General features: G+C 41.4%; 2 protein-coding genes across 3 annotated transcripts in view; both read right to left on the reverse strand.

Moving 5' to 3' along the window:
• Window positions 1–5,345: 5,345 nt before the first annotated feature.
• LOC100699477 (sodium/potassium-transporting ATPase subunit alpha-1) overlaps window positions 5,346–13,544 on the reverse strand; it is a 118,198-nt gene continuing 109,999 nt past the window's right edge. For both annotated transcript variants that reach the window (XM_019351432.1, XM_003446549.5), the window contains 12 exons: window positions 12,311–12,503; window positions 12,034–12,209; window positions 11,813–11,949; window positions 11,088–11,238; window positions 10,836–11,004; window positions 10,593–10,747; window positions 10,375–10,498; window positions 9,365–9,510; window positions 9,141–9,271; window positions 8,808–8,909; window positions 7,593–7,684; window positions 5,346–5,549 (listed from right to left, as the gene is read on the reverse strand). In XM_019351432.1, coding sequence (XP_019206977.1) covers window positions 5,521–5,549; window positions 7,593–7,684; window positions 8,808–8,909; window positions 9,141–9,271; window positions 9,365–9,510; window positions 10,375–10,498; window positions 10,593–10,747; window positions 10,836–11,004; window positions 11,088–11,238; window positions 11,813–11,949; window positions 12,034–12,209; window positions 12,311–12,503 — 1,605 coding nt within the window. In that variant the 3' untranslated portion in view covers window positions 5,346–5,520. The remainder of the gene's footprint in view (window positions 5,550–7,592; window positions 7,685–8,807; window positions 8,910–9,140; window positions 9,272–9,364; window positions 9,511–10,374; window positions 10,499–10,592; window positions 10,748–10,835; window positions 11,005–11,087; window positions 11,239–11,812; window positions 11,950–12,033; window positions 12,210–12,310; window positions 12,504–13,544) is intronic.
• The window catches only part of LOC112841652 (sodium/potassium-transporting ATPase subunit alpha-1), a 71,845-nt gene continuing 64,706 nt past the window's right edge, over window positions 6,406–13,544 (reverse strand). The window contains exon 23 of the mRNA XM_019351430.2: window positions 6,406–7,592. Within this exon, the coding sequence (XP_019206975.1) occupies window positions 7,570–7,592 (23 nt within the window). The 3' untranslated portion in view covers window positions 6,406–7,569. The remainder of the gene's footprint in view (window positions 7,593–13,544) is intronic.

Genomic DNA, 13,544 nt, shown 5'->3' on the forward strand with positions numbered 1-13,544 from the left:
GCTAATCTACACCGAAAGTAGTCCAAAATAATAATAATAATAGTGATAATAATAATAATAATAATAATGATAATAACGATAATAATAATAATAATGATTAAAATATCACTGCAGCTGTTAATTTTCTATGTTAAATGTTATATATCTTTGCTCATTCACTGAATGAACTATTTGTTTTTGAGAAACATTGCTAGCTTACAAGGTCTATGACCCTGACCCCTTCCTTATTTCCTAGTCTTCTGCATATTTGTGACACTTACATGTTTTAGAAATTTTAATGTTAGACATAATTTGAATTAGAAATACAATTTTCTGTTTTTTAAATGATTATCCTTTCCTTTATTAATGGAATAAAAGCAATCCAAACATACCCTGTGCCCTGTGTGAAAAAGCAATTGCCCCTTAAAACCGCATACCCAATGGAACTGATTTGCAGCAACGTGGTGACCAGAGAATGTAGAAAGTGCATGATTTTTGGCGACTTCAAGCAACTACGGAAGTTAACTTTGGATGGAAAGTGTGATGATGAGAGTGAAGAATAATGTTGATTGACATGTGACCAACTGATAACTACATTAGCGGGTCATCTTGGGAACCCGAGCCTGTAATATCCAAAAGCAACCAGCTGGTGGCTTCAGAGCGATGCATGATGAGAATTCACTTCCACTGTGTGCAAAGCCTAAACCCTAATAACTGGTTGTGCCACTCTAGTCAGCAATAACTGCAGTCAAGTGTTTGTGATAACAGCGAATCAGTCTTTCACATCACTGTGGAAGAATTTTGTCCCAGAATTTTATTTCAGGCACATTGACACAATGTCCTCTGACGCAACATTTAAAGTTCTGTCAGAGCATCTCAATCTGATGTAAGTCCAGACTTTGACTGGGGCACTCCAAAATATTCATTTTATTTTTTTTAACCAGTCTGAGGTTGACTTACTGGTGTGTTTCGCATCATCGTCCTGCTGCATAACGCAAGTGCTCGAGAGCTTCACGGCATTAAGTAATGGTTTTTCTGGTAGAGAACACAATTCATGGTTCCATCAATCACAGCAAGTTGTACTGAAGCAGCAGAGCAGCCCCAGACCATCACACTACCACCACAATGTTTGAATGTTAGTATTTTGATCCTTTTATGAAATTCTGTTTGATGTCTGATGTAACGAGACTCAAACTTTATAAAAGTTCCACATTTGTCACGTGAGTCCAGCGAATATTTTCCCAAAAGTCTCAGGTATCATCAAGATGTTTTTTTGGTCAGCAGTGGTTTTCTCCTTGGAAATGGATGCCATTTTTGTCCAGTCTCTTTCTTATTGTTGGATCATGAACTTAGACCTTAACTGAGGCAAGTGAGGCCTGCAGTTCGTTGGGTGTTTTTCTGGGTTCTTTTGTGATGTCCTGGATGAGTCGACGATGCACTCTTAGAGTACCTTTGGTATGTCGGCCACTCCTGAAGGTTCGTCGCTGTTCCATGTTTTTTCCACTTGTGGATAATGGCACTCACCGTGGTTCACTGGAGTCCCAAAGCCTTAGAAATGGTTGTGATAGGTGTCGTTGACTTTGATGCATTCATTTTTGAGAATCTGTAGCCTACTTCATTACCAGGTCTTATGTGAAATACTAACACTGGCACAGGCCCAGATAGGTGGATAACTTATTTTCCCTTAATAAATGAAATCAGCATTTAAAAACTGCATTTTGTGTTTACTCAGGTTATCTTGTAAATGTAACAAATATCCAAAAGAATAGGAAATCAATAAGAGGACAAATATGTTTTCAAGGTCCTATCTATTTGTAAATTAAATCGAAATGTGGTTAGCCTCTGTGACCAGCAATATCGGCACCTTCAAACCCTTTTATAGAAGAAACACTTAAAAATAAAGGCAACTGTCTAGATGAACTATACTCATATCATTTCTATACTTTTTAAATCCTCATTAAAGGACAGCTTAATGTGAGCTTAGAATCAAAGTACCAACCAAGAAAGACTGTTCACCAGAAATGTTGAACTATTGCTTTAAACTTCAGCTCTGCACAAAAGAGGCCCACCACTAACACCCCGCTGCTAGCAAACTACTACACACATGTGCACACACACTCCTGATTCATCTACACCTCTCCCGGCTTAACAGCTGGGTTCGCAGACACCTCCCTTCCCCTGCTGCTTTGACAAGGTTGTTGCGTGCTGATAGCGGGCAGCCAACTTTTGAAGCCCCTGCTTCTGAATCTCTAGCTGCAGAAAAAAGGCACACTCATGCTCGCAGTATCGTCTGACCAGGCTTGTCATGGGTTTTGAGGGTATAAGCAGACAAAAGCTTATAGAAGCTTATCTGTTTTGTTGGTTTATCATGTCAAAATTCATTAGCATGCCAGGCCTCCATTCTGCCCTAGGGCGCCTTGACACTTTTCTCTTCTTTCCCTCTGACCAGCCAGCCTATTGTTTCCTTTTTCTCCCCTGGTACTAGGCCACATATACTTTGAACATATACCAGCTCCAGAACACCGCCCAACCTCTGACCACCTCCTGCGGAGATTGGAAGGTAGAAGGAGAGGGATCTGTGCCGAGAGCCCACTGACTATCACACTGCAGCAAGATTTTGCCGTACACTACCCCAGCACCAGCAGCAGCAGCAGCACTCTTATGGCCATTTGCATCTGTTCCATGAGCTTTTAAACCCTTTCATCCCACAACACAAATGAGAGATTTAGTTTTTCATCCCTGCATCTAAGCTTGAAACCAGAAACAGTCAGCCACTTGCTGTCGTATATATATGGCCAGAGGGAAAAAAAGGAAAGTTACAGCCTTATGTTCATGAGCCAAAGCTCCACCAAGGGGTTCAGATTCTGTAAATCTCGAGGGCAAACCCACATTTATAATTCCCCCCTCATTGCTCTCCTGTCTCCTGTTGGCAGCTCGAACCAGTCGTATCAGAAGGCTGTGACAGATTACGCTTTGAGAGCGACCTTCTCAAGAATGAAGTAGACCGGGGCAGGGCAATATGAGCCTGCAGTTACGGAGTGCTATTGTGTCCCGATAGGTAAACGGTGTCACTCGCTGTCTGGATCCCTGTGTATTCTGACAGATTTTATCAGCTGGCCTGGAGAGCACTCTGCGGCAAGTGTCAAGATAAAGCTGAGATAGATCAAACAGGCGACGGGAAGATTTCAATGGCGGGCTTCAGCAAGGAGTTCAACAGACACACACACATTAACTCCACGGTTGCTTATCAGACCAGCTCTGCTCTGAAATATGATGCAAAGAGAAAAAAATACCCCAAAGCAGGGGTAAACAAACAAAACCCACAGGTGGACTTAATTCACAGATGGACGCACAGCAGCAAGCCTTGGCATAGAGGATGCGGGTGTTCACACAAGCCTATACGTCCTCGTGTGTATTACTGCACATGTGCAGTTGCCTGTTTACTGCATTTTTGTTTTGCATTCCCATTTGTGCGTGCACGATTAAATGTGGCTTGCATGTTGCTAGTGTTGTGCTATAAATAGCCTAGATTTTATTTAGATGTTAGAGAAAGAGAGAGAGCGAGTGAGAGAGAGAGGGCTCGCAAATGAGTTGCCATAGCAACAGGCACGTTCAGGGGCCCTGCTTGTGAAGGAGGGCAGGACTGGGGGTGGGGGAGTGGAGGGGGGATGAAGACATGATAATGTTAGTCTGTCTGCAACCTCGTTTTCTCTCAAAGCAGTGAGCAGAAACCCGTAAACTAAGCTTCATAATGTCTGCCCCTAAAAACACAAATTAATGCATGCCTTTGTGTCTCATGCCCCAACTCTTTCCCTTCCTCGTCGTCACCCTGACTCACTTTTGTCGACCCCATTCTTTGTCCCTCTTTCCTCTACATCCCTCCATCCTTTTGTCTGCAGACTCTTGATGTGTGTCTTGCAGCAGCACCCTCTGCTGTGGAAGAAATCACCTGAAAGATTACTCTTTCGACTCAAGCGCTTTTCCCCAAGTGTGTGTGTGTGTGTGTGAAGCTGGCCATCTGTGACCAGGTTGGCATGATGATTAGATACTCACACACACACACACACACAGACACACACACACACACACAAGACAGGTTGAGGGGCGATCATAATGACCAGTGTAAACACAAAGTAGATAGCACTAGAGTGGTTTCAGTTCATTTTCACCGAGGCCCTCTTTGCATTAGCGGTCAACAGACCAATCCATTGCAAACACTGCTGTGACAGACGTGGCTCTTGAGATAATAGAGACACTTTTAAGCACGCGTGCACACACACACACACACACACACACACTGTTTCAGTGTGCTTGTTCCTCATTTCTGGTGTGCAACAAAATCCTGAGAAAACAATGATAAAAATAAGTGCAGTAGCTGAAATCTACGGAGGATCATACGTGCCAAATTTAAACAATTAAATAAATAACTCCAGAAATAAATAAGTGCCATTATTTGCACCAAGACATCAAAGTAAGATAACCGTTAATTGTATTTTTAAAATTTTTAAACTGCTTTAGTAATAACATTTGCATTTATTAACCTTCTCTCATTTTTTTCTGTTTGACCTATTATTGGCTAAATGTTATTGTTTTTATTAATGTATTGTACTGATCATCCTGTTTTCCCCACAAATGAACTATCTTTATGCATTTTCATTTTTTATGCATTTCTTCTTCCTCATGCAAATGAAGGGGCTCTCATTCAGTATTGTTCATGAGGTCTACTTTTCACATCTTTACTGAGTATGAAAGTATGAAAAGTGTGTATATCAATATAGAGTCCTGTGCAAAAGTCAGAGCCACCCCATTTTTGCGAGGAAAATACAGCTGTTTACTGAACATAAGTGCAAATACAGTATATGAGGCAAAAACAGAGTTTGTACAATTACTGAATTTGAAAGTCAATATTTGTTCTGACCATCGTTATTCTTCAATACTTCAATACAGTCTCAACTCTCCTAGTCTCCCTAATCAAAATAATATCCAAACTTCCCTCAGTTTTCAGTTGATTTTCAGATTTTTACAGTAGGATTTTGAAATTTCTTAGGATGTCACAAGCCAGCTGCTGGTTACTAATTACTACTAAGTTACTAATTGATGGTAAATGATGATCATGCTTTCCTGTGAAAATGACCTAAAATATCTCTCCTTCCCTGAGACATCTCGCTTGTTCCCTATTAAGCTCTTCATATTCAATTCCAGCAGTGAAGTTAAGGGACTGTTGAGGTGGATAATCCCACTGCACGGGTCAGTGCGCCTGACTCACAGGTACGTATCTGCTGAACCTCGGAACATCCTGAATCGAGTTCCTGAAACACGGTTTCCAGTCCAAAGGCATCAGAGAAACAAGCAATCATGCAAGCAGCCTCAGTGAACAGTGGAAATGTTTTATTGGGAAAGAAACACACATCAATATAATGTTAATCTATCCATGCTTTGTGGTGTTATTAATGGGGGGGGTCTAATATCTCAAACAAATATGTAACATGGCATTAAATAGTGATGAAGCACACGCTCCCTCCGTGTCTGTGTGGCGTTGGCTCAGTAGTATGTCTCTTTCTCCACCCAACCTAGAAAGCAAAGGAGACACAATTAGGGAGGTGTTTTTTTTTTTAAATCTTTCTCACAGTTTAGGGGTCAAATTTGTCTCGTTGTCTTTTACAGAGAATAACAAAGATGGAATACAACACGACAGCCACATCTAAAACGGCTTTGGCCTCAAACCTCGCGCTCAGAAAGATTTCACCCCTCATGCTGGCTGACAGTGATTCGAAGAAATAAGACTTGACTGGGCTTGGGCCGTGTGCGAGAGACTGCATGCTAAATTTAGGGAAAATGCGGCCATTAGAAGATGTACCCTGAAGGGACGGGAGAGGCTGTGTCATTTTTGTTTCATGGTTGCTTATGAGGTTACATCATCAGTGAGGCCATGAATAATCACCCTGGGATGAAATGACTAAAAGAATCACATGACATGACCCTGTAGCTCAAAAGCTAGATGTTTGGGTTTTATATCGTTAGATAGACATAAAATCCAGTAAAAATGAATGGCGAGAGTGGTCCCAATACTAAAATTGGAGGTGTCAAACATAAGGTGCCAGGACCAAAATCGGCCTGCCAAAGACTCCAATCCGGCCCGCTGAACATCTTTGGACAATGTGAAGGAGGGCATAAATCTTGGATTTTTAACTGTATTTTCATAAATCTTTCAGTTTTACCTACTGATAAAGACCACCCACTGCATATAGGTCCTAATCATACTACAGTGATAAAGTAAATAATAAAGTCATGTCATAGATGACCATCTACTATAGAAATGCCTCTGTTTTGGTTATTATTTCACTTCTTTTTCTTATATTATAGACATCACAGGGATTAAATCTGCACTTAAACTTTGGTACAACGACAGAAAGGGCCCAATTAAGGTCAAATTGGGCTGTATGTGGCCCATGATGTAAAATGAGCTTGACATCCCTGCTCTAAATGCTTGAATTATACCATTTAGCATGTTGGGTTTCTTTTGGGAAAAACTGTGAGTTAAAAAAGTAGTTTTAAAAAAGTTAAAAATAATCTAAGGGCAGTTAACTTTGGTCTATTTATGGAGTGGAAAAAGTATTTATTTGCTAGCACTTTCAAAAAAAAGAAAGAAAAGGAAAAAAAGCCAAAGTTGCTAGAAACCATGTCAGCTCAACTTGTTTTTTTCCTGTCTGAATGTAACACATTATTCACCATGGATGGGCAGTGGGATGTTCACTGATCTGTGCCGTGGGGCTCAGATGTAGCGCACACGCACTCTCACACAGCTGCATCAGAGCCAGCCCTGCATACAGGTTCTGTTCAGCTTTGTGGGTGGAATGATGCATTAACTACACCAGGGTTGGGGGTTCAAATCCCACCGGGCTCTGCCATCTGCCTCAGCTCACTGGTCAGTGTAGGGACGCAGTTGTGGCAGCGATACTGGGCACGAGAATCCACGAAAAATAGACTCGTGAGAGGCATACGCCACTTTTGCTGAGCGCGCGCACACACACACACACACACACACACCTGTGTCTCATTTTCACACAGTACAGTGGGCACCTTCACAAAGGTGCTCTGTGATGTCAGCCTCAATGAATCAATGAGACTGACATCAGCCGCTGGAGGGAGATTGTTTGTTTTTGTGTTTTTTTTAGAAGTTTCAACACCTTTTAAAGCCATCAATATTTCACTACTTTGCAGTCGTGTTTTCAATCCCGTGTGTTTGTCCAAATAGCTAAAAAGAAGGTCTCGCGTTCAGATGGGTTTTGTTTACACGGTTTAATTATGTTAAAGGGACACATTTTTCCTCTGCCTTCAGTGCTTTTCATGCATTGAGATTATTGCAATGTGTGGGGCGAATTTTGGAGAAAATCACCTCCAAAATATGCAAAAATACGATCCTCTTCTTTCCAAATGTCCAGAGAGCACATATTTTAAGCAACACAGCACATTTTTCTGCATCTGACTTTTTGTCAAGTAAAAATTCCCTCTGCGCCCCACTACCTTCAGATTACAATACTGAGAATACAGGCAAAAATGTGTCCTAGGTGCCTCAGATAGTTATATATGTCAAGAGTTAGTGAAGCTCTTACCTCCTGGGTTGCGTCTGAGAATATATCTTCTGGCTTCATCATAAAGGAAGATGAGGAGGGAGTAGGGGAAGGCACAGAACCACCACAATGGCCTAAAGGTAAGGATGGACAGACAGGTTGAATTATTAATGGGAACGTGACAAAAAAACCCAACACAAGCACACTCTTCTCTTTTGAACAGAAAAGCTTTGGGGGTGAGCATTAGGCTGTGGAGAACCGGCTATTAGAATGAATTCAGAAGCCGTTGAAACAAAATGAGGCAGAGAAATCTGACAACTGGGTTGAGGACATCTCCTGTTCATCTCTTTGAGAGTGCTCTCTGGCGACGCTAACAAGGCTGCTAAAAGCCCACTAATGCAAAGCCCTGAAAACAAATCCACAAAACTTCTAGAGGAGGTTTGTGTGATTCTATAAGTGTCCAAGAACTAGAGCAGGGGCCTACACCCCTGTCTTTACCCAATAAAATACCCAAAAGGGCATAGTGTCAGACAGATATGCTCAGCACCTTAAATCTGCATAAGATATTTACAGAGGTAAAGAGAGAAATAAATTAGAAAGAGCAAAACAGAAGCTAGAGTCTGGGACACACATGTAAGCACAGAGAATAAAAAGCTGGGGTTATTTAAACACCAGAAGATACCCAAAGAAACAGGTGAACGAAGAAGGTGAGAAAGGAGAGACAGAAGCATTGGAAACTGATGAATAAAGGTGACAAAGGAAAGTGGCGTGTGAATTCTTGAGCTAATGAGCCTCAGTGCTTTCTATTTTTCTCTTTTGGGCAAAGAAACTCATTAGTATAGCAGCTCTTGTGCTTCGCTCTGCCTCTGAAGTGGAAATTACCAGCGACACTAGATAATAGCCGTCTTATTTTCAACGAGATGATAAAGCTAAAGCATCACCAAACTGAAAACATCACGCTCTCAAAGGGCTGTCTGCACTGAGTGATGTACGAGAAACCTCCGGAAGGATCCAACAACCAGGGATGTCTGCAAATTTGCAGAAAGAAGGCTTTTCACACTTTAACAAGAGTTGCCTTGTGCTCAGCGAGGTCCTCGCATAAACTGGACAGACACGCAAAGTGGGATATCGACAAAAGCCAACAGTGAAAAAGGAAAATGAAACGTTCTGCATGATAATTGGAGCCTAAGAAATTATCTTGCAAGCTAATTTTAAAGTATGAGTCACAGAATGGTTGTGTCTGTGCACTTGACTCACTTCATAGGGTACATTCTGAGGGCAACGTCCATGCCCGGGCAGTATGAAAGGAAGGCAGCCAGAGCCGTCTCCTCAAAGAGCCCAAAGATGAGGATGCGGTTCCTGTGGGGATGAAAAAAAAAAAGGTACGGGTCAATAAAACAAAAGCTCCTACTCTTAAAATTACCTAACATATTGATGTTCTTGTCATAGGACAGCATGCAACACAGTAGCAAACTGTCATTGTGGCTTGAAGCCATCTCATCAGTAATGGCTTTGATTTTATTTACAATTACTCAAATATAAAGACCCAGTTGTCATTTGGAGATCTCAATCATATCTACGTGTACGTACGTCATTCCTTGCTGCACAATGGAGTTCCTCCTGGTCTTACAGATGATCAGATCGGCCCACTGCACGATCACAATACTGGCGAAGAAGGCTGTGTGGCAGCTGTACTCTACAATCTTTCTGCGCTCATATGTCTGGAACAGAATAAAATAAAAAGGAAAAGATCAGAGTGTTTTCCTTTTCCTGGACTGAAACTCCAATTAAATTTAAGCATAAGTGTGACTGACCCACTGCTGTCCATAGCTGTCTTCCAGGTCATTTACATATTTGTCATCCCACAGCACTCTCACTCCTATCAGGTCCATGGGGAGGAAACCATTTTCAGCCAGGATGACAAAATATGTGAAGAAGCCAGCTGTGGCCTGCATCATACCTAACAGGAGAAAAACATCAGGAAACTTCAGGAAATGCAAATCAGAAGCAGAGTTACAGTTTCTCTAGCTTTCATTAACAACTTTCATACTTGTCTCTGGTAATCAAGATGGAGATAAGACAACCAAATATAACATGTAAGTGGCATTCCCTGCAAAGCTAAGCCCCTGGAAAGACATAAAAGTAAGTAAATCAAGTAACATTTTATTTGTGTAAAAACTATATGCTTGAAATTGTGATGATATCCTTTAATTTGGTTTTCTTCTTTATGATGATTTTTAAAAACATGACTTTAAATGGATTTAGTCTCTAAAATGTGCTGAATTAAAGCTGGAAGTCTGTGCCACAATCTCATCTTGATCAGTTGATTTAAAATCCAATGTGATTTTGGTGCACAGAGACATTTCAAGCTTTAATTAGTGTAGTTAATTAATGGAAACATTGACTTTGTCACTGTAATAAGCATCATACAGATTGCTTCATAAGGTGAAATATAAAAAAGGAGAGATATGGGGGACAAAAAAGACTGACTTTGGAAACCGATTGTGTTGTATTTGATGCAGACTTTACCATGAAGTCAGGTATAAAAACATCAAAATCATCTGAAACAAAGCAATGATATTCACACCAGAAATGTATTGTAATAAGCAAAGATTTCCCCAGCAAAAAATAGCAACTCGCCACAACAAGGCAGCCATTTTGGATATGGGATTCAAAGTACAGTATGCAGACTGTCCACCAGGGGGCAGTAGAGAGCACACACTTCAGTTTGTGTTTTGTTTTGAGTTGGTAGGAGGAGCATCCACTAGTCACAAGTCATGTATTGATTATAAAAACTGAGATTTATGAATAAATAATGTGTTACCAATTTGTCCGTAGGCTATACTGATGAGCCTTTCATTCACTAGCTTGTCTGTTTTGGGGTTTCTGGGCTGTCTCTTCATGATGTCGCTCTCAGCTTTCTCATAAGCCAGGGAGATGGCAGGGACCTGCAAAACCATGAACAAATACATGAAATTTCCACCCATATTTGTGTTCATTTGAACCTCTCTATAGACCAGGATGAAGAGCCAAACAACTCACCATGTCAGTTCCCAGATCAATACAGAGGATGGTGACGGTTCCCAGGGGCAGAGGGATGTTGGCGATGATGAAGAGGAGGAAGGGTGAGATCTCGGGGATGTTGCTGGTCAGAGTGTAGGCGATGGACTTCTTCAAGTTGTCAAAGATCAGACGGCCTGAACAAAGTTATTTAGCAGATTCAGTCATGCTTCGTATTTTGTATTTCCAGATTTCTGCAGGTGTAGGTCTTGATGTAGATCTTACCTTCTTCCACTCCAGTGACAATGGAGGCAAAGTTATCGTCCAGCAGGATCATGTCAGCAGCCTGCTTGGAGACGTCAGATCCAGCGATACCCATGGCGACACCAATGTCAGCTTTCTTCAGAGCTGGAGAGTCGTTCACACCATCACCTGTCACGGCCACAATGGCTCCCTGGACAAGGAAGAACATGTTTTTACAAGTTCCAAACAAAACATTTGTCAAACTGTGTCTGTGAGAATCCCTTCGGTGTTCACCTGTCTCTGGCATCCTTCCACAATGATCAGTTTCTGTTGAGGGGAGGTCCTGGCAAATACAATTTCAGTGTGGTGCTTCAGCAAATCATCAAGCTCCTCCGAGGTCATGTCTTTAAGCTCGCTACCATGGACAACACAGGCCTTAGCATCCCTGAAGAAATTAAAAAAGCATTAGTACAACAGTAGGGTATCATCAGGAGATTAGAAGGAAAAAAATAAATAAAGATAATTTGACCAAAACAAAGACAGCATCACCCTTAGGAAAAACTAGGACTCCCAATTATAGACAATGAGCTCTAGCTCCTCAGCCACACCTACACTACAGTAACTGCTTTGTTCTAAGGTGGCTGTGGCTGAGGTAGAGCAGGTTGTCTACTAATTGGGAGTCCTCCATCTGCATCCAAGTATCCTTGGGCCAGTTACTGAACCCCGAGTTGCCACAAATCCAAAGTAAATGTAAGGTTAAAAATTAAAATGGAAAGGTTAAAATGGAGTAGAGGTAAGGTTAAAAACACCTTTGGCATAGAAAAGGGTGCTTGTGTGGCTGTGTGTTGAAGAGGTAATGAAGCTTGTAGTAAGAAAGTGCTTTAAGTGCTATGGTAGAGTACAAAAGCACTATTTAAGAACCAGTCCATTCACCAGCTAATGGCCACAGAACGATTTTTACCTGCTGCTCCTTACGCTTGAGAGATACTAGCACAGTGAATCTTTGAAAGAGAACTAACCTAGGGTTGACCTCTGAAACTGGAACATTCAGGCGGGCAGCAATGTCTTCAACAGTCTCATTGCCTTCGGAGATGATACCCACACCTTTAGCAATAGCTTTGGCTGTAATTGGATGGTCACCTGTGACCATGATGACCTGAGAGAGAAGAGATGAGAAAAAATTGAAGTACTTTGTGCAAACAAAAAACTAAATATCTGGTCATCCAAAAAGTTAGCATACCTTGATTCCAGCACTCCTGCATTTACCAACAGCATCAGGCACAGCAGCACGAGGAGGGTCAATCATGGCCATGAGTCCGACGAAGCACAGGTTCTCAGTGGGGAAGTTCACTTCATCAGTATCAAAAGCAAATCCCTCTGGGAACTCGTCATCAGGCAGGTGATAGTGGCAGAAACCTGAATAAGACACAAAGAAAATGCTTGTGAGGACTTTGCAGAACTTTGCCTTTCTTCCACTACGTAATAAAGGATGTAGCTATAGAAGGAATGTGCTGTACCCAAAACTCTCTCTCCAAGACCTCCCAACTCAACATAGGCATTCTGGAAAGCATCTTTCATCTCATCATCCAGAGCCTGCACTTTGCCCTGAAGCACAATGGAGGAACAGCGGTCCAAAATCCTCTCTGGAGCTCCTTTCATTACCAACAGATGCTTGGTTTCCCCAGGGGTGGTGTTTTTATGGATAGAGAGCTGTGGGAGAGCAGAAACGCCGGATTTAAATTCAGGTTTTATCTATACTATCAGCGGTTTATGAAATGAAAAACACTGGTTTACTCTAGACAGCTTTAATTAGAACTTTAGCCACAAACAGCTTATGATTAACCCAACCACTAGAGGGCACAAATCAGCATTTACTACTAAATACAGTGGCTTGTGAAAGTATTTGGCCCCCTTGAACTTTTCCACATTTTGTCAATAATAATAAAAATAACTGAAAAGTGGGGTGTGTGTAATTATTCAGCCCCCTGAGTCAATACTTTGTAGAACCACCTTTTGCTGCAATTACAGCTGCCAGTCTTTTAGGGTATGTCTCTACCAGCTTTGCACATCTAGAGACTGAAATCCTTGCCCATTCTTCTTTGAAAAACAGCTCCAGCTCAGTCAGATTAGATGGACAGCGTTTGTGAACAGCAGTTTTCAGATCTTGCCACAGATTCACTTTGCAGTTATTTATTTGTAAAAAATGTTTGGAATCATGTATGATTTTCGTTCCACTTCTCACATGTACACCACTTTGTATTGGTCTTTCACGTGGAATTCCAATAAAATTGATTCATGTTTGTGGCTGTAATGTGACAAAATGTGGAAAAGTTCAAGGGGGCCAAATACTTTTGCAAGCCACTGTATGATGTGCACCGAGACTATACATAACACCAATGTTCCCTCTAATTTTTCATGTGTCTGAGCGAACACACAAACTCCCTGAGCGATCCCTTGGACAACTGTGAGCAACAGCAGACGTGTGCACTGTGGTCACGCCAGCATCGAATCCATCCAAGTTACATGGTTTATTAAAATAATCAAATTACAGCATTTACAGTTATACAGGTATAGTTACTTCTTCAAAAAAGTAACTGAGTTTTGCAAACAACAATGTTTTTTGCAGCTGTTTACCTAAAAATGCAGCCAAGGCGTTTTTTTAAATAAACATTTCAAACTATTTACAGAACAATCAGCTGTTCTGTATCAAATTTGATGCCACACAAAAGCATAATTTCTGTCCACTATGAG

The sequence above is a fragment of the Oreochromis niloticus genome, linkage group LG23 (assembly GCF_001858045.2).
Source record: "Oreochromis niloticus isolate F11D_XX linkage group LG23, O_niloticus_UMD_NMBU, whole genome shotgun sequence".
Taxonomy (NCBI): Eukaryota; Metazoa; Chordata; class Actinopteri; order Cichliformes; family Cichlidae; genus Oreochromis; species Oreochromis niloticus.